The 26,571-nt window shown below is 40.3% G+C and overlaps 1 protein-coding gene across 3 annotated transcripts in view; it reads left to right on the forward strand.

The window, feature by feature from the left end:
* ADAMTSL1 (ADAMTS like 1) overlaps positions 1–26,571 on the forward strand; it is a 381,058-nt gene that overhangs the window by 325,891 nt on the left and 28,596 nt on the right. For all 3 annotated transcript variants that reach the window (XM_079113153.1, XM_079113154.1, XM_079113152.1), the window contains one exon: positions 24,986–25,198. In XM_079113153.1, coding sequence (XP_078969279.1) covers positions 24,986–25,198 — 213 coding nt within the window. The remainder of the gene's footprint in view (positions 1–24,985; positions 25,199–26,571) is intronic.

Raw genomic sequence — 26,571 nt, forward strand, 5'->3', positions numbered from 1 at the left:
ATTCTGCCTCATCACTGAGTTAGGCATTCTCCATGGGGTCGAAGACCTGGAAAGACAAAAATAAAAATTAAAATTTAAAAAAAAAAAAAACCTGCAAGAGTAGAAATTGTCCTTAGGAAGGCCAGGAAAGAAGGAAAGTCTATATGTTAAAGGCCCCAAATTTTTATTAGAATTAAATGACCTCAGGTGAGTCCAGCAACAAAATACATAATTTCATGTGGCTTAATTAAAGCAAATCAGCCAGGTGTGGTGGCTTAGGTGTGTAATCCCAGCAGTTCAGGAGGATGAGACAGGAGGATTGTGAGTTCAAAGCCAGCCTCAGCAACTTAGTGAGGCCCTAAGTAATTCAGTGAGACCCTGTCTCTAAATAAAATACAAAAAGGGGCTGTGGATGTAAAGTGTTCCTGGATTCAATCCCCAGTTAAAAAAAAAAAAAAAAAAAAAAAAGGAAGAAGGAAGGAAGGGAGGGAGGAAGAAAGGAAGAAAGAAAGGAAGAAAAGCAATTTAGTACTTTTTTCATCATGTCTTATATAGACCTTGAACCTAAGTAAGAGTCTCCTATAGAATATTCACCTAGGGTTTGGCGGCCCCCGCTCTTTTGCAACACACTCTCCTTTGTGAGTGTTTTAGTTGTTTTTTTGGTTGCTGTGACCAGAAGACCTGGCAAGAACACTCTTGGAGAAGGAAAAGTTTATTTGGCAGTCACCATTTCAGAGGTCTCAGTCCATAGGGAGGTGACTTCATTGTTCTAGGCCTGAGTGAGGCAGAACACCATGGCAGAAGAGCATGTTGGAGGAAAGCAACTCCAGATGTGGCAATCATGAAGCTGAGAGCTGCTCACCAGGGACACAACATATACCCCAAAGGCATATGCCCCATGACCCATCTCCTCCAGCCACACACTACCTGCCTAGAGTTACCACCCAGTTACCCACTATCCATGGATTAATCCACTGGTTAGGTTACAGGGCTCATAACCCATTCATTTCACCTCTGAATGTTCTTACTGGTCTCACACATGAGCTTTCGGGGGGTACCTCAGATCTAAATCAGAGCAGTAAGTGAGCAAGTTCCAACTCCCCAATGCAGGCACACCTTATAACATCGCTGCTTGGAGACATGTCACTCAGCCCCAGAGTCAAATGGCACCAACCTTTTCTCATGCTGTGTGATTTACCAAGAGCAGGGAGAGTCAAGTAGTCATTCAAACCTGAATTTGCAAAGTGAAACATTTCCATGAAATATATGTAGTCTGGCCCAGGACACAGACACACAGGGCACCCAGCCCATCAAATGCAGGGCCTCCCCTCAGCATAGCTGCTCCACTTCCAAAGCCTCTCCAAGTTCAAGAGATCAGGCAGCAAGGCCAACGCGCATACTGCACTCAGGCAGTACTGTTTCTGTTCTGACAAGCAGAGACAGGCACTTGCACAGTTTTGTCTCTGTTCATTTCTCTGCTGAGAATTGCAGAACCTGTCTGTCTCTGATAAGAACAATGATTTCTGATAGATCCAAAATCTCATGCTAAAAGATTGAAAATTATTTACTTCTCCAACACTGAAGTTAAGGCCAGGACATGCCTACTGATAATGTCACACTGGTGATGGAACTGTGGCTGGACTATACAAGACTCAGGTCTGGAGTCCAAAGGTGAAATTAACAGTGTTCATGCATAGACCTCCAACGTAGAAGGGTATATTAGAAAACAGTTCGACAAATATTAATATTTTATGTTGAAATTCCTAATAAAGGGTCTGACAAGGTCATGTCTTAAATATAGGTTCATTTATGTGTACACCAAAAATTTATTGAGTACCTACTATGTGCTGGTGACTGTACTAGGGTCAAGGATACAAGATAAGATAAACACAAACACAACCTTCATTCATTCAAGAAAAGTGTGTGGAGCATTTATTTACTGTGCACCAGGCACCATTCTTGATACTGAAGATACAGGAAAGGACAAAATTGACAAATGAACATTTCCTTGTGTAGTTTGGTTATAGAGGAGGCACATTGGTGAGATGACAGAAAAGGGAAGAACTTTCTAGCTAGGTGCTCTGAGGGCATATGACAGGACAAAGTCCATTGTCCGAGCTTTGGTCAAGCTTTTTCTGAGGAAGAAATGCTTGAGCAAGACTGGAAAAAGAGTAGAAGTAAACCAGATGAAAGATGCCTGACTCCAGGCAGAGGAAGCAGCAGAGATTCGAAGCAGGAAAACATACACATGGGAGGACCATTATAGGGAGAACTAAGGGGCACTAACTTGAGACAAAGCTTAAGAGGGACCCGGGAGCAAATTGCTGGTACTCTGCACATTGTAAGCCTTGCTTTTTGTTCAAAGTCCACTGGGAAGTCTATGCATGTTTTAAAGGCAGGAGAAAGATATCGTCTTATTTGTGTTCTTAAAGTCTTATTCTGGTTGGTTTCTAGAGGAAGAGACTCGATAGAGTACACTACTTGGGAAGCTTTCACAGTATTCCAGGTCAGAGATATCCATGGCTTAGAGGAGAGTGGGGGAGGAAATGGAAAGAAGTGGAGGGACTCAGGGATCCATCAGAGGTAGCATCGACAGGACTTGGTACATATTTCAAGTGAGAGGGAAAACATCATTAACCACAGAACCAACAGATTCTCAAAGGCATCACAGTTTTTAGGTTTTTCTCGTGTACCTCCTATGGGGCAATGACACATCCCATGCTGCTCCAGCCAAGTGTCATAGGAAATGGAGCTGCTCAGGTGCACCCCTGCAGGAAGGATCTTATGAGACAATGAATCATCCAGCCACAGCTTCTGCTGCTAAATTCCAGCTCACTCCCTGACACACCCCTGCTCAGCCTCTCCTGGATGCTAGTCTTTTGAGACCCTCCCCAACCTTTGAGGTGCTCGGAAGTAACCAGAGAGCCACAAAAGTCAATGAGTATGAGAAAACTCCAGAGAATTGCAGAGGAGGAAGGGTGACTTCCTTTGGTGAAGGGAGAAGTAGAGAGGGTTTAACAAGAGGTGCTGGAGCTCAATCTCAAAGGATGAGTGGCAGCAGTCCAAGCATTGCGGGCACACCGCATGGAGGTCCGGGCAGCACTGTTCTGCACACTGTTGAAGGTGGCAGAGAAGAAGCAGACAAAATCCCTCCTGTCTTAGAACTTAATCATAGTAAGAGACGTAGAAAATTAACAAAGCAGAAAATAGGATCCCATGTTAGAAGGTAGTAAATGCTATGAAGAACAACAAAAAGATAAGAGGGATGCATGATGTCTGTGGAAAGGAGGTTGCAAACTAAAATTAGACGGCCAGGGAGGACTCCCTTGATCAAGGATGCAAAGTGTGCTATTGAGTGCTCACTTTGATGTGTCTGAAGGAAGAGAAGCAAAGAACATCCTAGGTGCAGGAGAGGACAAGTCTAGTGTGTTTCCAGGAATCACAAAGAGACCAGTGTGGTTGTAATGGAGTCCCAGAGACACAACAAGGGGCTGTTGGGGGTGGGGGAGACTACAGAGGTAACAAGGCAGAGGGCAAATTGCGTAAGGCCTTGTAAACAGTCACATTAAAACAACAGTGAGAGAGAAATCTATAAATGCCCAAATATATAAACAGACTCAATATTGCATTGAGCATCATGAGCTTTTCCAGGATTAGCCAAAGGCAGGCAAAAGTGATTTCTTTTATTGGAAACCATGTGGCCAACTGAATGCTGTATAGCTGACTCTAGTAAAACAGAGGCTTATCAGGCTGGCTCTGGTACAAGCCAATATTGCTGACTTAATTTGACTCACATGTGTTGGGCACCTGCTATGTCTACCTGGCCCTGAGCTTCTGCAGGCACGAGTCTGGCCATTTCCTTCATCTAGCAACAGGATCCCAATTGGATAATCGAGCCACCTGGGAAGTTTTTTAAAAAAAATTCCAATTGAGACCAATTAAGTCAAAATCCCTGGAGTTGGAGCTAAACTTTAGCACTTTTAGAAATTGATTTTCAAGGTTTGAGTGGACTTTAAAAGTCACTTCCCTATCTCCTACTAATCATGTGGAATGGAAAAGTGGTATGCTTTATCATTTAAAATATTTTGGCTTAGCTCTCAAAGCTGTTTGCTATTCAGTCCTGCCCTTTCCATCCATTTGTCATCCCACTCCTACCTCTCCATACCAAACTTCTCCCTAGCCTTTGCCATGGCCTTGAGCCTTCTTTGGCTTCCTTGCCTGGAATAGTATCCTCTCCCCATCCTCCATAGCTAAATCCTATAGGTCTTCAAGGTGTCCATAAAGTTTTCTTGGAGACCTCCAGCCTGGAGGTCTGACCTCCTAAAACACTTGCCCTGGACCAGGTTTGATCAAACTTCTTATCTGAAGAACCAGATAGGGAATATTTGGGGCATTTTGTGCCATTAGGCTTCTGTTGCAGCTACTCAACTGTGTGATTACAGAGTGAAAATATCCCTAGACAATAAGTAAATGCATGTGGTTGTGTCCTAATGAAACTTCATTTGAAGAAACAGGGTCCTCGGCCCATAGTTGGTCAAACCCTGCTCTAGGTCAGGGTGACACTTAGCTTAGCTCACCTTGCATTATTGGAGATATTCTTATCTATGTCGTATCGCACAGCTATGTTCTAGGTCTTGGGAAAGAAGAGGTTGAATAAATCTTCTCAAGTTTTTTTAAAACAAGAGTTGGTAGCAGGACCTTGACTTAGGAGTCCTCGTGGATTATTTCCATCTCTCATTGCTATTGTAATTACAGCTTTATCATCTGTCCCCTCCACCCTCTCCCCACAAAAGCACATTTCCTGATCCTCCCAGTACAGACTGGATCAGGCACTTCCTGAATCAAGTTATGAGGAAATGCCCACAGTGACAGTCAGTGAGTCCTCAGGCTGTATTTTTGGAGAAGCCAATTTTCATCATGATCCTTTGGAAGACTAAGCTCATCACCACTTCCTCTCCAAAGATAGTTGTGGGAAAGCAAGTCCCAACGGTCAAAGGTTAGGTAAAAATTAATCCACAAAGGGGACCCAGCCCATAGGTGACAAGGAAAGTGATGCAGAGGAAGGGCAAGGCAACTGTGAGGGGAGGACCAGCATCCTTGATGAGAGGGAAAGGAAGAAGGTATTTATTCTGACTTTTTCAAAGGGACATGAGTTGGCATCTGTTTCCTCATTTATACTGGGAGGCTGAGGTTTTATGTCATAAGGAAAGTGCTTTTGATTTCCTAAAGCTTTGCCCACAAAGAGAATATGCTTTGCTATTAAGAAGAAAGGTCAGCATTTTGTGGTTGTTCATGGCACATGTTTATGTACTTTTGTATTTAAAAAAAAATATAAAGTAAAATCCAAAGTGGAGAATAGAGACCCCATAGGGACTAAAGTAGCCCATAGCACATGCAATGTAAAACTAAATCAGTATTTCAGAGGGCATTTATGAGGAAGCCACAGGAAGAAGTACAGCAGTTCTTTGGACTGGAGTGCACATCCATAAATATAAAAAGACACCAGAGCATAAGTGACACTTAAAATAGTTGGACAGAGAGAACAAGGTAGTAAATCTCCCTGCCTAGCCACTGTTCCAAGCCATAGCAAGCTTCCAGGCATGGGCTTATTTTAAGACTCCAGATAGTCAGGAAATGGGGACCTTGAGAAAACTCACTCACACTTGCCCCTGCCCTTTCCTGGCACCAGGACACAATTCCCAGGCCCATGTGCCCTCCCCACCACCACTAACAGGAATGACGTGAATGAGTTTCATGTCCCTGAAATAGACAGGTATTGAAAGTCCATCAGTGGGAAAATGAGGAACTCTACACTTTCCCTAATAAATCCTTCCTCAATCCTGAAATGGCTCTTGGAAATATCTGCTCTTATTCTGTGCCCCCTTGTGTTTGTGTGGTGCTAGAGTGGCAGTTTTACAGCTATCTCAGAGCCCAGAGACAGATGGTAGAAGAGAAGGCAGGATTACGGCCCAAGGCCTTGCTGTGATCAGCAAAAGGAAAAACAGTCCCTCTTGCCTCTGTTCCCAGGCAACTTTGTAGAGATGAGAGGGCCTCAAGTAGAGCACCATCTATGAATCCTTAGTATCTGGTTCCTCATTTATAAATAACATCCCTCTCTCAAAATCTGTTATCGTGAGGGTTCAATGAGAGGCCATATGCAGGGTGACTGACTTGTGCTTAATACCAAGTGAATGCTTGTGATAGCTTTTCATTGCTGCAACCAAAATACCTGACATGAACAACTTAAAAGAGGAGGAAAGATTTCTTTTGGCTCACGGTCTCAGACATTTTAGTCCATGGTCAGCTGGCTTTGGGCCTGAGGCAAGGCAGAACATCATGGCAGAAAGACAAGGCAGAGGAAAGCTGCTCACTTTATGGCAGCCAGGAAACAGATTGAGAACATGTGAGGAAGGGGATGGGCAAAAGATATACCCTTTGGGGGCATGCCCCCAGTTACCTGCTTCCTCCAAGCAGACCCCACTACCTACAGTTTCTCTCACCTACCACTAATGTCATCAAACCCATCAGTGAATTAATTCACTTTTGTGGTCATGGTGCTCATAATCCAATCACTTCCAAAGCGCTCTACCTCTGAACATTCCTGCACTGGGAACCAAACCTTCAACACAGGCTTTGGGGGACATTCCAAATCCAAATCATAACAATGCTAATATATGTTAATTTTTGCCTGGATCTAAATCTAGGAAGTCCATACTCCTCTTCACTGTGATCTACCACAAATTCCTCTTTAGATTATCTCTAGGATCAGACCCCAATTGCCACTGTGAATATAAATTACTAGTTAAGAAGGCATTTAGGAAACCGCTGACTAATTGGAGGGTTCATTCTATGGTGAGTTCTGGGTAAGAACAGAAATGTACTTATACAAGTGTGCCCCAGACATCAAGGAATTTCTTATTTGGAGGGAAAAGATCAATAGAGAAAGCAGTATAAGTAGTTGAGGAAGGGAAATAATGTCAGTACTAAACAGCTCCTCTGAATTTGTAACAAAAGACCAAGGCTCAGTTCTCTTCCCATCTACCCATCTAACCCCCATGCTATCTATTGGGGTCCGTTACACACATCCTAGGCTTTGCACAGCCTAGTGATCAGGAGCAATCTCTGGAGCCAGCATACCTGACTCTGCCACTTCCTAACAGTTGCATGACCTTCCGCAAGTTCTCTCTACTTTCAATTACAAAACAGAAGTAATGGTTGCATAAACATCCAGAGTTTTTGAAAGTAATAAACACAATAATATATTAAAACTGTTAGAATGGTACATTTGCACAAAGTACATGTCAGTTAACGTGAGTCACTATTATTCTGGCAGTACATGCTCTTACCCTATCCCTTCTCTTCTTGAAGTAGAGGAAGCTTATTATACTTGGGGGCCAGGTACTGAAGTCAAGGATAAAGAAGATGGGTATATTCAGGTCTCAGTTAGTCTGTCTTTTCATTAACTTGCCCATTTTATGCTATTCTTTTTTTTTTAATTATTGTTATGTAAATTAATTTTTTATATGTTTCCTTTGACAGTGTCAACCTATCTCAGATAAATTAAGCAAGAAAAGTGAATCTATTTTTCTCGCTACTGAATGAAAAGGATGAAATGAGTATGAACTTTGGCATAGTTCTATGGTCAACCTCATATCCTTTATGAGTCTTCCTTTCCCATTGGTAAAATGGGATGGTAACAAGCCTCTCAGGACTGATTCGAGAATCAAGTAAGATTAAGCATACAGAACATTTTGTAAACTCTAAAGCACTCTCTAAAACTCAGTAGCTACCTTATTGCTAGAGCTAGAAGAAAGAATGGCCATTTTTATTTCTAGGTCCCCAAGAAGCCAAAACTCTCAGGGAGATTCTGGACTACTTATGAATCCATCCCTCTAGCTGAGAGCAGTTTCCCTACTTGTTCTTTGCTACACACTGGAATACAGGTTGTTCTATTTCTTTTAGGGACCTTGGGATGGAGTCATGTTGACTGTTCTGGAGAGGATTGCTCATAAAATTCAGAGACCTCAAGGCATCTGAGTACACTTCCTGGGGAAATGAGACCTATGCAGCACTAGGAAGAACATGTGGGATTTAGACAGGCCAAGAAAGGGACCTCGTTGGGAATTAGACACCCCTGCTTGAGTGAATGGGAAGAACATAAGCAAAAGGACAAGAGTCTGTTCTAAGTCCAACACTTGGTCTATAGATTCCCAGTAGATTGGATCTACTTTTTTGTGGGTACAAAGAGTGGACTATAAGGGAATCAAAATTTAGCAAGACCTTGTCTCCAGTTACCTATTAGCACTGCTGGGGGTTTGCAATCCTCCACCTTTATATGTGCTCTATCTTACAATGTCTTGTTTAAGTTTGGAAACATTGAGTTTGCCTAATTGTAGAAATCTAGTGAATTTTGTCTCCTTCCATAATTAGCTGTGGTTTTGTCTACATTTTATGAAGCAGAAGAAGAAGCATTACATAGCTTCTGCTTTAGCATACCTTTGTGCCTTCTGAACAAGAGTGTCAAAATCACACCCACCACACACATAGCTTAACCTCCTCTCCTTGCTGTGCGCAAGGTATTCTAACCTGGGGATCTAGAAGATTCCTTAGACCGTAAGGCCCCAAAGTTAAAAAGCAGCCAAATATTTAATTGTGATTTTCCCTTGCAAGTAAAAAATGAAAAAGAGGAAGGTATGGTTTTCTTTGGGACATCAGTTTACATATGCTCTTTTTTCTCCCCAAAAAAAGCGCCTTCATGATACATAGGAAACTTGCAACTGTGTCTTGCCTGTAAGGAAAGGAACCAGGTAGTTGAGGGAAAGTGGTATGAAAAAGAATTCTCACAACATTCCCTTTTGGTATCTTTCTAATTTTGAACCAAGTATATGTATTAACTATTCAAGGATAAATGAATAAAATTGAGATTGGAACTCTAGATCAATTTCACTAGGATCTCTTGCACATCTACCATGTGCCAAGAAAGCAACCCTCAGAGTTTACAGATGGAGTCTCAGAGAAGAGCTAGAGGCTGGGAAAACACCCACCCTGTGATAGTAGAAAGAAGGCCAGAGAGAATGAGCCAGAATCACATTTTAACATCATTAAACCCCAGCAAGAAATGCACTGCAATGACTGTGTTTTGTTTTCATGTTTTATTCTGGGAGAGATTTTGCCAGCCTATCACCATGTGAGGGTTGTGGGTAACATGCATGAAAATAGAAAAGGACTTTCATTCTCTAAAAAACTATACAATTTTTAAAGGGTTTTTCTGATTCTCTGCTGTTCCCCACCCACTCTAGCCTGTCAAAACACATCATAGAAATTAGATCAGGCCAGAGGTAGGTTAGGCCAAGGAAAAGAATGATGATGATAATAATTGTTCTGTTCTCTTATTCATGAAATATGACCTAGTAATTGTCTATCTGCTTAAGAGTTCAAACTCTCATTCCTCGCCTTTAACCCCTTATCTCTGAAACGTATGTAGAAAGACAAGTTTAACTCTACAGCATCATTCTATCAAGAATCTTTTTATGTGAAAATCCATTATGATTATGAAATTCTTCATTTCTCTGCTGGCAGTGCCGTTCAGAAATAATGAGTTCCCTGTACATTTTGTTGCCAAGGAGATAAGACCAAAAATCCATTCACGGCCCTCCTGGAACCTGGCAGGGACCATTGTGCATAATGTGTGCCTCTTTGAAGTGGTATCAGAGAGATAAACCAGTTCAAGCCTGTGTGTCTGTTGTCCTGCCAGCTTCCTGAGCCCAGAGAACTTAGGCCCAGAAGAAAATGACCGTGGCATTCCTACATGCACAGTAAAGACTCTACGTCCCCATAATTCCTTCCTTGTAATCCTGTTGTTCTCCACCTTAATGAACTTTCCTGGCATCTCAGATTCTTACTCAAGGCCACAATTCAGGGACTGGCTTTTCAGTTCTCAGGGAGATTCAGAGCACCATGAGATTTTACTGAAGAGTTTCTTCATTTTAGGACATCACTCCTAAAATGGTACAACTGCATAGAGAAAAGGCATCATAAAAAGTTAAATTGTAGGCAGCACAGAAATGAACTCCGTCAGTCCAATTTTTATATTAATCAAATATTTTTATATTAATCAAATTCCTCTTAATACTTAAAATGGTAAAATGGTTTTACTTTTGTAATTACTGTACAGAAAATTTCAGGAGTGCTTGAATGCTTGTCATAATCAGGCCTTTTCCTTAATAAGTAGAGACATGATCATTTCCAGGAATTTTACATGAAAAAAATTTAAAAACATGTTTTGTGATTTGCAGTATGGACAGGGAACAAAATTTAATTTTCAAACATTCGTGTCTAAACTTTGTACAATGTAACATGCTCAACTTTCTTAATTTTTTGCTAATTTTTCTAAGATATATTAAAGGTGTTTTAAGGGCTGGGGAGATAGCTCAGCTGGTAGAGTGCTTGCCTCGCAAGCACAAGGCCTTGAGTTTGATCCCCAGTACCGCCAAAACCAAAAAAAAAAAAAAAAAAAGGTGTTTTATATATATATTTTTTGTAGTAAAATGGACCCAGCAAAAAAAATTAAAATGTCAGAACATCGTACGTTTTGAACTGTCTGGTTTAATAAAACAATGGGGTACAAAAAAAAAAAAAGTTAAATTGTGGGTCTGGGTGGCAGCTCAGTGGTAGAGCACTTGCCTAGCACGTGTGAGGCTCTGGGTTTGATCCTCAGCACCACATAAAAATAAGTGAATAAAATAAAGGCATTGTGTCCATCTACAACTAAATATATATTTTTTTTAAAAGTTGTGAAAAAGTCAAGTAAAACAAAGTTTCGTTCAGTGATCTTTGCAAAACTTTTTTTCAAGGATCTGATATATTCTACATAAAATTTGATTATAAAATGATGTTGTTTGATCTCTTAAAATAGACTATGCCCTCTATATTCATGAATTCCACCTCCAAGGATCCAGTCAACTGTGGATCAAAAATATCAGGGAAAAAAAGTCTATGTGTACTAAATTTCTACAGGCTTTTTTCCGTGTCATTATTCCTTAAAACATACAGCAAAACAACTGTTAAATAGCATTTACATTGTATTAAGTGTTATAAGTAATTTAGAGAGGAGGTAAAGTACACTAGGGGATGTACATAGGTTTATGTGCAGTTACCCTGTCATTTTAAGGGACTGAGCAGTCACTGCTTTCTGTATTCAGGGAGATCCTGGGATCAGTTCCCCATGGATACCAACAGACAACTGTTTGAGTATTGCTTATTCAGGCAATTACAGTTGGCCAATTCAACTTCATTTTGGAGAGCTTTTAGGTTTGTGATTAACAGAGCAATCAAATGACAAACTAGTTGCCAAATTTTAAGAACGATTTTTTTAATTAGAGAAGAAACCATCAGCCTTCACAGAAAATGAAGTTGTCGTGTTTCAGACTTTGAGTTGCCTGCAGTATTTAGTGACTAGAGAGGACACTTACTTTCAGAGCAGGAACAGGTAGAGAAAAGACTAGGAAGCTGTTCAGAAGTCATGGGGCCTGTGTGAGATGAAACTGAATAACAACCCCATTTTCTGAGCCCTCAACAACTTTGTCTCCTTGCTCATGTTTATCAGTTGCCGGATCCTCCAGATCCCTAGGTCTTGGTAGATACAGCAGTCTTTTCTCTCTCCTTTCCTATGTTGTTTTATTTCTTGATTTGGTATAAGATTTTTTGCATTTAATGTATTCTTATCTTGAAATAATCTCGACTTTACATAAAAAGTTGGAATTATAGTACAAAGAACTTTTGATGCCAAGGTGCTGACATATCACCCCATCCCCCAGAGTCTGATCCTTCAAGGGTTGTCAGTTATTCTAATAGTATTCTTATAGTAAAATTCAATCACACATTGCATTTGGTTGTCTCTTAATTCCTCCTCAATCTGAAATAGCTCCTTGGACTTCCCTTGATTTTTATGACCTTAGCATTTTCGAAGATTACAGCCCTGTTATTTTAAAAAATATGTCCCTCGATTTGGATGTGTCTGATGTCTTCTTATGATTAGATTCAAGTAGTGTATCTTTCACAGGAACATCACAAAGGTGTTCTCCTGGGCTCTTTTCATTGCACCCAATTGCATGACCATGATTTCTCTTGTACTGTTACTGCTAATGTAAATGTTCATCACTTAATTAAAATGCTAGGCTTTTCCACTGTAAAATTCTTCTTCTTCTCTTGTACTCAGTATTTTATGGGGAGGTGCTTTGAGAGATAGTAATATTCAGTTCCTTGTTGAACTTAAAATTTGTTTATATACACATGGACTCCAGTCTTCTTGCTGTCCTTTTATTTGATGTAAAAAAAAAAAAATGTTCCCATCACAGTGGCTCAGGAGGCCAGGAGGCTGAGGCAGGAGGATTGCAAAGTTCAAAACCAGCCTCAGCCACTTAGAGAGGCCCTAAGCAACTTAATGAGAACCTGTCCCCAAATAAAAAATAAAAAGGTCTGGGGATGTGGCTCAGTGATTAAGTACCTCTGGGTTCAATCCCCCGTATCAGAAAGGAAAAAAAAATTCCCAGATGCAACCAACAAGACTTTAAAATAATTCCTGAATCATGTCAAAACATGTCCATATCCTTCCTTGAGAACTTCATTACTTTCTGGGACAAGAAGATATTTTAGGCTCATCTTGAACTTTCCCTCCACTAGCCCTGGAGAATACTATTTAGAAATTAAGATCTCAATGTCCTGTCAGTTCATTGCTGTTGGAATGTCACAGTTCTTAGGGCACAAAAGTAAAGATCTATGTTTATCTGTAGATATATGCATGTACACACAAGCACCAATATAATCATTATTTATCTGTATGCTGAACCATGAGCCCTCCCTTATACCTCCACTTTTTATCCTATACCATAGGTTTGGTTCTATTTGTCCTTTTTCCATATTTGGAACCCTATGGCTCCCACTATTCTCAATATGTTTACTTTTTTGATTAAGCCCGCTGTACATAAACAGTCTCCTATCACTGCTATCACCAACACTTAGTCCATTTTATGTTGCTATAACAAAACATCTAAGACTTGTTAATTTATAAAGAAAAGAGGTTTATTTTGGCTCATGGTTCTGGAAGCTGAAATTCCAAGAGCACAGCACTGCATCTGGTCAGCTTCTGGTGAGAGCCTCTTGCTGCTTCAACTCGTGGTGAAAAACAGAAGCCCAAACAGGTACCTGTGGAAGAGAGGAAAGGTAGCCAAACTGGCATGGTATGTAGCCCATTCTCATAGGAAAGGCATTAATCTATTCATGGGATCTCTGTTCCCATGACCCAAACACCTCCAACTAGATCAGACCTCCTAATACTGCCTCATTGAGGAATTAAGGTTCCAACACATGAATTTTGGGGGATACACTCAAACCATAACAACAACTTTATGTAGATGTCCTCTTACCTCTTCACAGACTCAGTACCCAACTCTGGACTACTCTGGCTCCTTCCTCCCTGTGAACACAGCCTTCTTTAGTCTTACCCAGTGAGCTTGGACTGAATTGTTTAAGAAAGAAAGGGAAATGGATGAGAAACTTCTGGTGCAGGACTTTCTAAACAGGAATCACACTGCTTCAAGTCTTAGAAGCTGGAGGATGAAATAAGTAGAGAGCCCAAGGAGTGGGTGGTGGGCAACACCCAACCTTCGCGTGGGCTCCCTGTATCTAGAAGGAGCTGCTAGGTGCTCTGATTACTGCGGCTAAGCCAGGCCATTGTTCATCAGGTCTTACCTGGTTCCAACTGGAAAACACTCACATTTTAGGTTTATGACTTTGAATAAGAGAAAGTCATTACTAGCACCCTTTCCACTCTTGCTGTCTAGCTCCAGAGTTCTTAACCTGGTTCTGTGAGCTTTGGGGACTGTATAGGCACCTAGTAGATTGAAGATATGCTTTTATCTGATGCAAGTATCCAGATCTTTCTTCAGATTCTCAAAGAGATCTATGATTCAGCAATATTAACTACTTGCTTTGTGCAAAAGGTTGAAAACAGATTCAATATTATTGTAATGAAAGAAAAGCAAATTAAAACGAGATATTATTTGCTATATAGGAAATTGGTAAAGATGATAAGCATTTATGAAATCTGTATTGATTTCCAATTGCTGCCATAACAAATTACCACAATCTTGGTGGCTTAAAGCAATACAGATCTATTCTTTTTCTGTTTTCGAGGTCAGAACTCTAAAACAGGTCTTACTGGGCTAATGTCACATTGGACAAGCTGTGCTCCCTCTGGAGGCTCAAGGGGAAATTCATTCCCTTGTATTTGCCAAGAAAATGCAAGAAAGTCCTCTCTACTCCTTGACTGCAGCTCTTCCTCCCCTCAGGGATGAGAGCAGAGCACCTCCACATCTTTCTCCAATTCTATCATCTATTTTCCCTATTATAAGGACCCCTTTGGTTATACAGCAGATATATCAAAGATACATCAAGGATTAGGATGTGGGGAGGGGACAGCCTTCTGCCTACCAACCGTAGTATCTTAGAATTTAATAATATATGCTATCACGCATTGTTGCCCAAGACATAAATGAGTATAACACCTCCAGAAGGCAATTTGGCAATACATGCTAATATTTTTAAAATGATACTTCTTGACCCAAATATGCCACTTCAGTAATGTAATCCAAGGAGCGTTTGTACACAAAGATATATGTAATAAGAAATTCACCACAGCAGAGTCTATATTAATGAAAAATCAGAAATAATGTAATTATCTTATAGAGATGTGATTAAATAAAAGATTCTGGTGCATTCACATACAGAATCTTAAGCAACAATTTGAAAGGATATAGTAGATCTATATCTATGGATGAGAAGACTGCCCAAGATTTACTAATATATCTAGTGAAATTTACTAATATATCTAGTGACTTATGTGCATTTGTGTGATTGGAAGGAACAACACAGCAGTTATCTCTGAGTGGTAGGACCCGGGGGGAGGTTAATTGTTATGTTTTTCTGAACTTTTAATCTATAAGGAACATGCATTGCTATTTTTTAAAGCAGAAAGTTGAATCTTTCAACTAGGGAAGGAAGTATTGAACTTCCTTCTCTTGTGAAAATGTTCTCTTTGGAGGTAGAAATCTATCCTGTCCAGGTTTTTAGTGGTTTTACTGTATCATTTGTTCTCTGTAGACAGCAACCCTTATGATCTAATACATTAGACCAGAGGTTGGCTCTGGGGCAAAGTCTAGACTACCACCTCTTTATAAAGGGCTCCTACTCTCCAATGCCATTCACTTACATATTATCTATGGCTGCTTTCATGTTGCTATGGCAGAGGTTAGTAGTTGTAACAAAGACCATATGATTACAAAAACGGTATGCCTCTACTTCATGTACAAACAGAGAAACAAGATGTATCCCATTTGTTTACAATAAAAATGAATTCTTTAAAAAAAGACCATATGGCCCATAGAGACTAAAATATTTACTTTATAGCCCTTCACCCAAAAAAGTTCACCAATTCCTGCTTTGTGCTTTTACCAACAGTGACAAAAATCTTTCTAGTACTGAGTTTTTAATGAAATTTTAGACAGTCAGATATTAATATGTGAGCACCTTATAAACACGTTTCATTCAACCTCTGTCCCCCCTCTTCCCCACACATCATAATCCAAAAATGCATTTTGAGGGGGAAAACAATCTTATTACTATAGGAAAAAGTTGGTTTTTCCTCTCTATTTTCTAGTATTTCCCAACTTTACTCTTTAGAAAGATCTAAGAACAAAACTCTAATAAAATACTAGTTCCACATATTAAGGTGAAGTATAGATACCAAATAAGGTTGCTGAAAAACAAGCATTATCTTTCCCCCAAGTGAGTGTCCTTGCTCTGCCCAAGCCTGGACCTCTGGGCTTCCATTTCCTGCTGTCTTTGGAATGCCTTTGAGAAGCTCATTGGGAACTCCATCAGTTACACACAGGTCAGGTATGTATCTGTTTTTTAACATGCATCTTCCGCTCTAGCCTCTCAACCTTCCTGATGTGAGTGCTAGGGGGAATGGGGGCCCCAAAAAGAACAAACTCAGTTGAACAGCATGTGCTTTCCCTCATGCAGGTCTAGAATGCTCCAAATCCCAGGTTACCTGGGGAGGCTGTCTTGGTTTAGAATAGCTAAATCCAAGTATTTTTTTCAAAGATCACAGTTGGTCCAGAGATTTGAACCATGCCACGTTTCCTTTAAACCTTCAAGGAGCCCACTAAATGCTCCAGGGAAATCTCTGTGTATATAGTTCCAAGGCACATCTGGGAATTACACCCAAAGGAAATTAGGAGCCCAAAACAAATCAACACGAGAAATGTAGATGGTAAAACAAAGATCAGCCATTTGGATAGCTACTGTCTGCTCTTTAGATGCACGTCCCATTGTAACCATGGCCTTCCAGTCCAGGCTGTGGATTTCTGACCTCCTCCTCAGAGGACATCTCTATTTATGGGTCCTTAGAAAACCACACACTCTATGGGCTTCGCTGCAAAAAAGTCAGACATCACCTGCCAGATGTATTATTGTCCCAGCAAAGTCAGCCAGCAGCATCCTTATGCACATACCACAGACCACCTCTGCCCTCGCTCTTCATGATCCTCAACATGGCTCTCAGCCCTACTCCAGTTAGCCTGCAAAATTCTCTCCCTTATTCTCCTCACTCTCAGTGTTTATTATTTTCTTCACTTTGTTGAGAAGTTTCTGGAGCCTCAAGACCCAGGAGACTTATGTGGGAATAATAAATTCAGGAAAGGTCTTCATGTTGCCCCAGCAGCTCCACCCCTATAGCTCACTCTGGAATTCCTAGTCAGCAGTTGCTCCTTCCTGTGACTTGCCGCTGAACCCTGGGCCATGCCCCAGTGAGGCCTCTCAGGATACCTGCTATGGATATTAGCCATTCTTCATCTCTGCTGCTGTTCTGTGGCTTTGGTTCAGCAGAAGAGAACTGAAATGGGGCCTATACGGGGCTGGGAGTGAAGTCTCTTTCTTTGTGCATATAGGTTTTCATTTCTTTTGCAAAGGCTTTCACCCATAAACAGAACCAAACTTAGCCTGAGTTCATAAAGGCATGTTGGCTCTGAGCTACTGCTGGCCTGTTTCTTTTTCCCAACCTAATCTGGATATTTTCTAGCTTGCCTCCCCATTGGCTAGAGAGAGGGAGTGAGAACAGATATGTTACTCTAGGGAAGAATATGCACAGAGCCCCAGAGCTTTTACCCTGAAACTGCTGTTTCTTTCTCAGAGGAGTAGCACCTTGATTATTACAGAGTACCTATTGGAAGTCTTGAAGTAACGATTCCTTTCAGACCAAATGCAAAACATCAATCTCATTCCTTACTGAATCTAGACTCAGTGGATGTGACATAAATATGCACAAAGAGGGGAGATCTGACTTGGGCCCTTCTCAGCAGTATGGTATGGCCCAAGTATAGTCTACATTCTGGGATTCATTAAAACCCCATCTCATCAGTGGATTAAAACTCCTTCCTTAGTTCCAGGGAGCCTGCAGTAAGGCCTCCTGGGACCATCCTGGTCTTCTCTCCTGCAGGACAGGTAGCACCTGCCAGCAACCTGAGAATTCAATCAGGAACTTATAAACCCAGAAAGTTGGAAACTTTTTAAAAATGCTCATGTGTTTTTAAAAGATGTTTTTATGCCAAGATCCTACTGGCAGAACTCTTCATTATCTACTCGTGATAAGTTAAATCCCAAGCAAATTTTACTGTGAATTTTTAAAATTGGACCAGTTTCCTAGAGCCTACCTCCCTTCTCCCCCTCCCATGGTGTCCCAGTCAACCCTGGATAAGCATGCTGTTAAATGCCATCAAACTCTAGATTGACAATGCTATCATATTTTCATAGCCAAGACCACATGTGTATGTATCAGATGTGGGCATCTCACCTTCCTTCCCTGCAAAATAACCAGGTACTAGGGTATGGGTAAGGGCAGTCAACAAGCAGTAACTAAATCATTTTGGAGACGGTAAGGCCTTAATCAAGTCATAAATTTGGATGGAGCTACTTTTCATGCTGAGAAATATATCAAGTTCTTCCACCAGATGCCCAGGAACATGGGAGACATTACTATACCCCCTGCCAATGGAAACCCAAAGCTTGCCCTAGGGGCAAAAAGACATTTGGGGAATGGAAAATGGGCTTGTATAGCTCCATTTTTCCTGGAATGTTTTAAAGTTAGTTTTCTTTGGGCAAATGTACATGGGAATAGTCTTGGCCTGGTTATTTGACCAGCTTATTGGGAGGTCCCAGAAATCAGAGTAAAAATTAAAGTTGCTTGTCTTCTTCCACTGCCTTCTGGGGTCCAGCTGACAAATGGGGAGTAAGGAACTGAGTTTTTCCAATATAAATTAATCATTTCTCTCAGCCTACTGCCTGGTGCCAGCTCCCGCTCATTCTAAGCAGCTTTAAAGACCATCTCTGTTGCCCCAGGGGACACCAAACCTGAAAAGAGCAGGCACCAAAAAAACACCCTGAAGAAGCATCCCTTCTTTCCACAGTCACTCTGTGGCCTCAGAGAGAGCCCTGTGCACCCCCTTAGACCACTAGCACAACAGAGAGCCTTCCATAAATTTTAAAGGACTGAGTGTTTTCCAGTTTTATAAAATTAAATTAAGGAAAGGACTCCCAGACTGACTACACCAAGAGCCAAGTTTCATCCCAGCACACATCATTTTTATAGAAAGTTTTAACTCCGTGAAAAATACAGGATTATAATGAAAATGCTGACAGGCCTGGAGCCAGCTCATGAAGTAATCATGCCACGTCTTTAATATTTTTACACAGCGTGTCCTAATCTGCCACAGCTTTCTTTTCCTTTAGATAGCAGTTAAATAAGTGAAAATTCCCTGCATACTACTTTTTTCCTTCTCCCTTTCTGGGTTATATATTCCCACTTTTCAAACCTTTCTTCTTTGTGAATCTCTTTCAGTTCAGTTACAGGTATCATTGATTTATCAAAATTTAGCTGCCTTTGTTTAGCTATTTGGTCGGAAAGTGGAGAGAAGGGAGAGGATATGTACTCAGAAACCTTGTTTCTGCTCATTACGGCTAAGAACTTAGGAAAATCAACTATGAAGGTGTGGCTCACACAAGTGATAGACAGCTAATGAATGCCAGAGTTGACTTAATCTGTCCTCCAAAAAAACCCACAAGTCAAGCTGCTTGCAAAAAGTCCCGGTGATTTTCAGCCCTTTAAATAACAAAATAAATAAAAAGCTAAAAACTAAGTAGTGATTCTCCTGAGTTCAGAACTTCTTTTGAGACAAGTGTGCCAAATACTGCTCTATCCTACCACCTTTCAGGTTAACCAGCACTGTCTGTGAGGGTGCAAAGATGCTGGAGGTCAGGGCTGCCAAGTCTCCAGTTTTCTACCCCATGTTTCTCTCATCTGTCAAAACTTAACACTAGTTCCCTGAACCAGATTATTTTAGTTACAGAAACCAATGTAAAATCTGGAGAGAAGAGTAAAGAAAGTCCGTGAGGTCAATTTGATGTAAGCAAAGATGTCAACTGTGGCACATTACATGGTACAGCTAGGTAGATGACTTGTCCTTGCTAGGCTTGCTAGGGCCATTGGCTCTGCAAGGGCAAACAATGTTTGGGGCAAATAATAATGTGGAAATCCTTGCTTGGTCTTTGGACTCATATTTTCTTCAGTGTGAAAGCCCTGCTTCCTCTCCCCTGTTTTATATCAGTGCATTTGGGATGTGAGAACCACAAGGAGAGATGTTTCTGACGTTTAAGATAAATCAATCACAAATAAAAAGAGGAGGAGACTTCTTATATAATTTGATTTTCTCATTGGGTACATCTCCTCCATTCTAAACTTTTCTCACTCTCCAGTCAATGTGTGTTAAAAAAAAAAAAAAAAAAGTAAAGTAAATGAAACTAGGGAGAAAAAAAAAAGCCTCACATATGTGAATCACACCTGGCTTTGGCTCAATTTAGAACCACAGTGGGCCTAGGAATGGAGGCCTAAAGGCAATATTTTCTTTCACTGGTTAAGAAGGGTTGATGGAGAGAAGCTTTTTGCTGCCAGAACGCTCATTAGCTAGGCAGCCTTCCCAAGCCCGCTTCCTCCTCAGCCACCTCACCAACGTGAAACCTTTACTAGCTGAGACCCAAGGAGCAAGCACTGTCATCCTGCCGATTGTCCATTTCCTGGGGAAGGCCTTGAGGTTTGGAGGATGGAAATGGTTGGCACTCATGTAGCTGGGAGGAAATCAGAAGAAAGAGATGTTAGTCCCTCCATGAAACACTGTTAACTTCCTCACCAAAGCAAAAGTGGGGCGGGGAGTGGTTTATTATTTGGCCTCTTAGGAGGTGTGGAATACATTAGCACACAGTTTTTGGATGGCCTTATAAATGGCACACAGAGAGATTGCTCAGCTTCAAAAAATGATTGATACTTCTTTTACTTTAACAAATGAGAAATGTCCGTGACAGAAAGAAACCCTGCTACAAGCCAGGTTTTCTCATTAACAGTGAAACACGGATAATTATTCACTGGGAACATACACAGAGGGAATTCATGTTAGATTCCTTATTTTGACTATTGCTGCTGGCAATCTCAGAGACCACAGTATACACACAAAGACACACACATAAATATGTACATAAAAGCTCAGGGGTCTGCAGTACATGTGCACAAAGAAGCCACCAATTTTGAGTACAAAGGAAGTTTTTTAGAATAACCCATGTGGTCAGATAGAAGTCCAGAAAGAAAGATAAGCAATGGAAAAGGCAGACGATCAGTCAATTTTGTTCATTGACTTTAGTCGTATGTTGTTTATCTTGGTCTTTGGTTTCCTTTTGAAAGATATGAAAGTAGACTTTCCTAAAGCATTTTCAACCCAAGATGCATGATCACACATGTATTCTGGATGGTCACTCTCCTAACCTAAAGGAAAATATGATGAACTACACAGCAGATAGACATGGCCTCAGGAGTGACAGGGTATTTTAGGATTGTTGTAGTTAGTATATACATTCAGCAACTTGTAATAAAGACATCAAACAACAGGAACGTAAGGCAGAAGTGTATTTCTGTTTGAGTTAGCTTTTTGTCATTGTAAGCAACAAGAACAACTCAGAGGAAAAAAGGTTTATTCAGGGCTAACAGTTTCATAGGTCTTAGTCCACGTTCATCTGACTCGGCTGCTCTGGGCTTCAGGAGCCAGAACAGCATGGTGGAAGGACATGGCGGAGGAAAGCTGCTCTGATCACAGAAGCCAAGAAGCAGAAAGTGGAGCCAGTGACAAGATACAGTCCCCAAGGGCATGCTTCCAGTGACCTACTTCCTCCAGTCACACATCCCACCTGCCTATGAGTAGCACTCAGTAGTCTATTTAAATGGATTAATCCACTGATTAGGTTATAGACCTCGTGATCTTATCATTTCACCTTTGAACACTGCTGCTTTGCCACGTGAGCTTTTCAGGGGATACCTCATATCCAAACCAAAGCACTGCTTCAAGTCATGGTCTAGAGGAAGATATTCCAAGCTTGAGCTGTCAACATAGCATATCAATTAGGTCAGGTGGAATTTCTTCTAACCCCCATGACTCTGACATCCCTGAGTGTTGCCCTTCCTCTCCCGGGCCAGGATGGCTGGCTATACATACACATTCGTCACAGAAGGTTGGAGAAGGCAGAAAAAGAACCAGTTCTTTTCTTTTAAAGATATACTTCATAAGGTGTACACATCACTTTTCCTCTAGTTGCCCTGAATATAACCACATGCTTAACACCTTACAACAAGGGAAGGTGGGAAAAACCTCTATGCCAAGCAGCTACGTATCTAAAATTCAGGGGGTTTCTGCCTGGAGAACAACCAAATTAAAGTTGTTGGAATCAAGGGTGACAAAGTGCAAATAAAAGTCATCTCTGACTTCAGAGATGAATGAATGAAGGTGAGCCAGCAATAAATTTTTAAGTTTAATAAATTACAAAATATTTGGAAAATATTTGCAAATAGCAAGCAGGAATCACTCATTTTTTAAGCTTGTTAAAACAGTAAAGCAAAAGTATGGAGATGAATAAACAGAATAAATGAAAATCAATTAGACAATGAAGATCAATGATTTAAACAATGCAAACATGTTTTTATTATGATAACATCACACATAAACAAAGTAAACAGAGTAGTACATACAATGAATCTCCACGCCCTCATTCAGCTTCAGTAAACATTCTGCCATTCTTATCTGGTTGTATTTCTGCCCACTCTCCCCTCTCTCCCCTCTCTCCCTTCTCAGTGTTCTTGTGGGTAAATTTTATATCCTTTGAAATGTATAGACCTAAGTGTAAATTTTAATACCCATGTAACCACATTCTTATCTAACATACCTTTGATGGTATAAATTTTTTTGGTCTTTTAGCTCTTTTTCTTCACTTTGGCTTATTTCTATTACTATATCTTCAATTTCACAGATCCTTTTCTCTAATGTTTAATCTTGAACTGATCCTATTCAGTGGACTTTTCATTTCAAAAAACATATGTTGGGACTGGGGATGTAGTTCAATGGTAGAGGGTTTACCTAGCATGCATGAGGCCCTGAGCTAAATCCCTAGCACCACAGAAAAATCTATCTGTATAAACATATATATGTGTGTATGTATTTTATTTGTAGAAGTTCATTTATAATTTCCATTTTTTTTCTCCATGTATGCCTGTTTTCCTTTAAATACTTAAAATATTGTAATACTCTGTTTAATATCCTTATTTATAATTCATTATTATCTCTGCATTTCAGGATCTGTTTCCATTGACTTTTTTTTTTTTTTTCTAGTTAGAGGTCACATTTTCTTCCTGACAAGTCAAGAAATATTCAGTTATAGATTTTATATCATTAGATGTATATTTTACATCATTAAATGTCTGGATTTTATTTATCTTCCTCTAGAGATTGTTGGGTTTTCTTCTGTTAATCACCTATTTAAAGTTCAATTTGACCTTCTTAAGCTTAGTTAAGACAAGTCTCGAGCAGCCTTTACTCTAGAACCTTTTTAAATTTTCCATTGAATGCCCCAGGTGATCAATAATGACCTACTCTAGCTTGTCAGAACTTGAAGGCTTTCCGGCCTTATTTGGGCTCTGGAAAATGTTAAGCTCACAGTTCCCTGGTTACTCTTAGCTCAACCTTGTAGAATTTAGCCCTACATATGCATATACATCTTGGGTTGGACAAAGACTCAAGAGGAATTTATGTAGATTTCTAGGGCTTCTTTCTATCTGACACCCCCATTTCCAGAATTCTGCTCAAGAACTTCCAACTGCCTTAGTGTCTTTGAACTCTATCCTGAGCTTCATCACATTGCTTAGACTGTTGTGCTTTGCTTGGGATAGTTCTTAGAGTTGAATTGTGCTTCCACAAAAGATGTTGAAATCCTAACACCCAGTATCTGTGAAATGCCCTTATTTGGACTTGTGTCTTTGCAGATGATCAAGTTAAAATGAGGTTAGTAAGGTGGGCCCAATTCAATGTGACTGATGTTCTTATGAAAAAGTAAAATCTAGATGCAGAGACCAACTTGCACATAAGGAAGAACACCATGTGAATGTGAAATAAGAGAGCTCTGCCTCTTTTCATCTTACGTAACCTCCACGCATAACATCTCTCCCCTGAGCCCCTCAGTGGATATGACTCTTTTGCACTATGCATTGATCCAAGCCATGTGGATTAAAGAGGTCCACTTGGCTCCTATCACTTGACTGCATGGGGAAGGAAAGGAGGGGGTGAGGATGATGAGTTTGAGTTGATGTTGAGAAATCTTGGGACTTAAAAGCACTTTAGAGATCATTTCATTGGAACCTAAATGTACCTCAAAGATCATCACATGTTCTTGTCTACAAATTTGAAAACTGAAGGCATAGAACCCTATCAAAACCTAGAATTCACCTTGAGAATTGTGAGTCAGTGTAACTGAAAATAAAAGTAACAAAATTGGGTTTCTTACTTTCTGAAAAACTGAGCTTCACCCTGAGAAGTTTCAGAGAGGCTTTAGTGTGGCTTTTTAAAAATCCTACCTTAGCTGGGATCTCCTTGATAGTCTTAACTATCTTAACTGTCCCCAGAGCAGTAGGTAGAAAATAGACATTTTTCTAACCAAACTGAGAGAAGACCTCCAGTATCTTTAATTTTTAATGATTTCTCAGATATTTTAAACTTCCAATAAGTATACTATGGAGGATAAGTCACTGTGGTCCCAACTGTGAATTTGTCAAGCACTCTAAATTTAGACGAAATGTGTTTTCTCTCACAGCGGCAATCTGTCTTACCAATTCTGTGCTACAAATGGGTGGACCCAATGTCTCAGCTTAATACTTTGGAATTTTAGTGTATCTAAATATGTTTTGACTACATAACTGTAATATTGTACATATCCAATTGTGGAATGATAAAAGTTACCCAAAAACCAAAGTTCTTTACTTTATGGAAAAATGAGATCAATGTTTAAAATGTTTTTTCTAGTCTCAGGTAAAGATTTTTTTACTTTGAAAATCATATAAAGAGTAAAATGAAAGCAGATATTAGACTTCTACCAATTAACACTTGATTCTTAACTTTTACCATCTAGGATGTTATTTTCCAATGTATTACATTTGAAGAAGCAAACTTCTTTGAAAAATCAACATAGAAGCTAATTTGAAAAACTGTGCAATGATGAATGCTCATTTTATCTTTTTTTTTTTTTTTTTTTTTTTTTGCCAGTTAGTATAAGGGCATAAACACAAATAGGTACTTTATGTTCTCTAAGAATTTTTATAAAATTTAATGAATAATACTCACTCTTATAGAAGCCTAGATAATAAAAATATCACCTATTTGTTAGGAATGGCTAACAAGAAAAATGCCATGAGTAGGGCCACAGTATGTATATGCTTCTAGAGCCATGAAGATACTACAACAGCTCATCAGAATTGTGTCTCCTTTAGACTTTGCCAACGTCTTATTTCTCTTCTCCTCTCTTCTTCCAGGCTGCCCCATCACAGGCTATCCCACCCCCAATATCACCTGGTTCCATGGTGGTCAACCAATTGCCACCACCACTGGACTGACCCATCACATCCTGGCAGCTGGACAGATCCTTCAGGTTGCAAATCTCAGTGGTGGTTCTCAAGGGGAATTCAGCTGCCTTGCACAGAATGAGGCAGGGATGCTCGTGCAGAAAGCGTCTTTAGTGATCCAAGGTGAGAACTCTGACCAGGCTTTAGGGTGTCAACAAGAAAGCCCACTTGGGAGTAAAATTCACTAAGAACAATGTGATTTCTGATCTCCCGTGGTACCTAGACCATGAAAACCAAAGCCGAACTCTGTTTCAGTGCAATGAGATGCTACTTCTGCCAACGTAGCCCTTTAGAAGAGCCACCAGGTCCCACCGCAGGAGAACCTGGACATCTCAGCATCAGTGCCTCCCTAAATTGGTCCTTCTGATCAAATATTGCTGTTGCTCAAGACCAAGAAAACTTTATCAGAGTTAGTTCTCTTTTCTGTGTGCTGGTTTAACTAGAAGATATATCTCACACACACACGCACACCACACAGAGTAGCCTACTTAAAACTTCATCTTCCCTGTTGATTTGGTTAAAAAATACTTCTTGAGTGGAACAATTTGGTCGTTGTCTCCTGCTAGAGGAGGGGCTGGTGCCGTGCCAGCTGCACATTCTGAAGAGTCTTGGGCTGCAATCACATGCTGAGGGCTTTCCAGGCACCATTCCTTTGACCCTGGCAAAGAAGAGACTGAGAAGCCTGTGTGGCTGGTCTGTGAGCTTTCCAGGAATACAGGCAGGTCAGAAAGCCCATGGGTGGGGCCTGGCATTCACTGCACCAGGAGGGTTGTGAATGAGTCCAAATGGTGGGAAGAGAGCCCAAACTAGCCTTTTTATAGAAACTATGGGAGGCTTTGAGTTTTCCATAGGCTAGTTCTACCTGTGACCTTATGTGATATGCTTAAGGAAAGCAAAATTCTACTGCATGTATTCCAAAATGGAGGATTTTGTGGAAAGGGTTAGAGTTTTGTGCCAACATAGCACAAGAGGAGGGAGGAAGGAGAAGGAAGATTTTTTTGAGCACATAGGTTTTCCTCTTAAAAAGTTTCCTCTCCCATTTTGCTTTCCAGGCTCGAAAACAAACTTTCCATTTTCTTGCCAGCCAACTATTCTCTGCTAAAAACCAGAATTCAGTGCCTATCTGCAATTTTCCTAATACATGAGAACTTGCAAATAAGCACTCAGAGTTTACCAGCCCACATGTATTTTTAACAGCTTTCCTACCATTGAGTCCCAGACCACCAAATAGAAAAACCAGAGAAATAGGCTTTTTCACTGACATCATTGTCTCATGGAAATGAGAACTCTCTAAATAGGCTGTTCTTTATAACATTTACAAAAATAAAAAATAATTACAAAATCCAACTCGAATCTCTACTTTTAAATATGATTATCTCTGATATATTTTTATTTCTCTGTAGAAAAAAAAAGTCACTTTCTCATAAACCAATAAGAGTACTTTAGCCAGTATTTTAAGGGCAATGGCTGTTGAATAAGTCCTCTCTGTGTGCCCG

The sequence above is a fragment of the Sciurus vulgaris genome (genome assembly GCF_902686455.1).
Source record: "Sciurus vulgaris genome assembly, chromosome: 15".
Taxonomy (NCBI): Eukaryota; Metazoa; Chordata; class Mammalia; order Rodentia; family Sciuridae; genus Sciurus; species Sciurus vulgaris.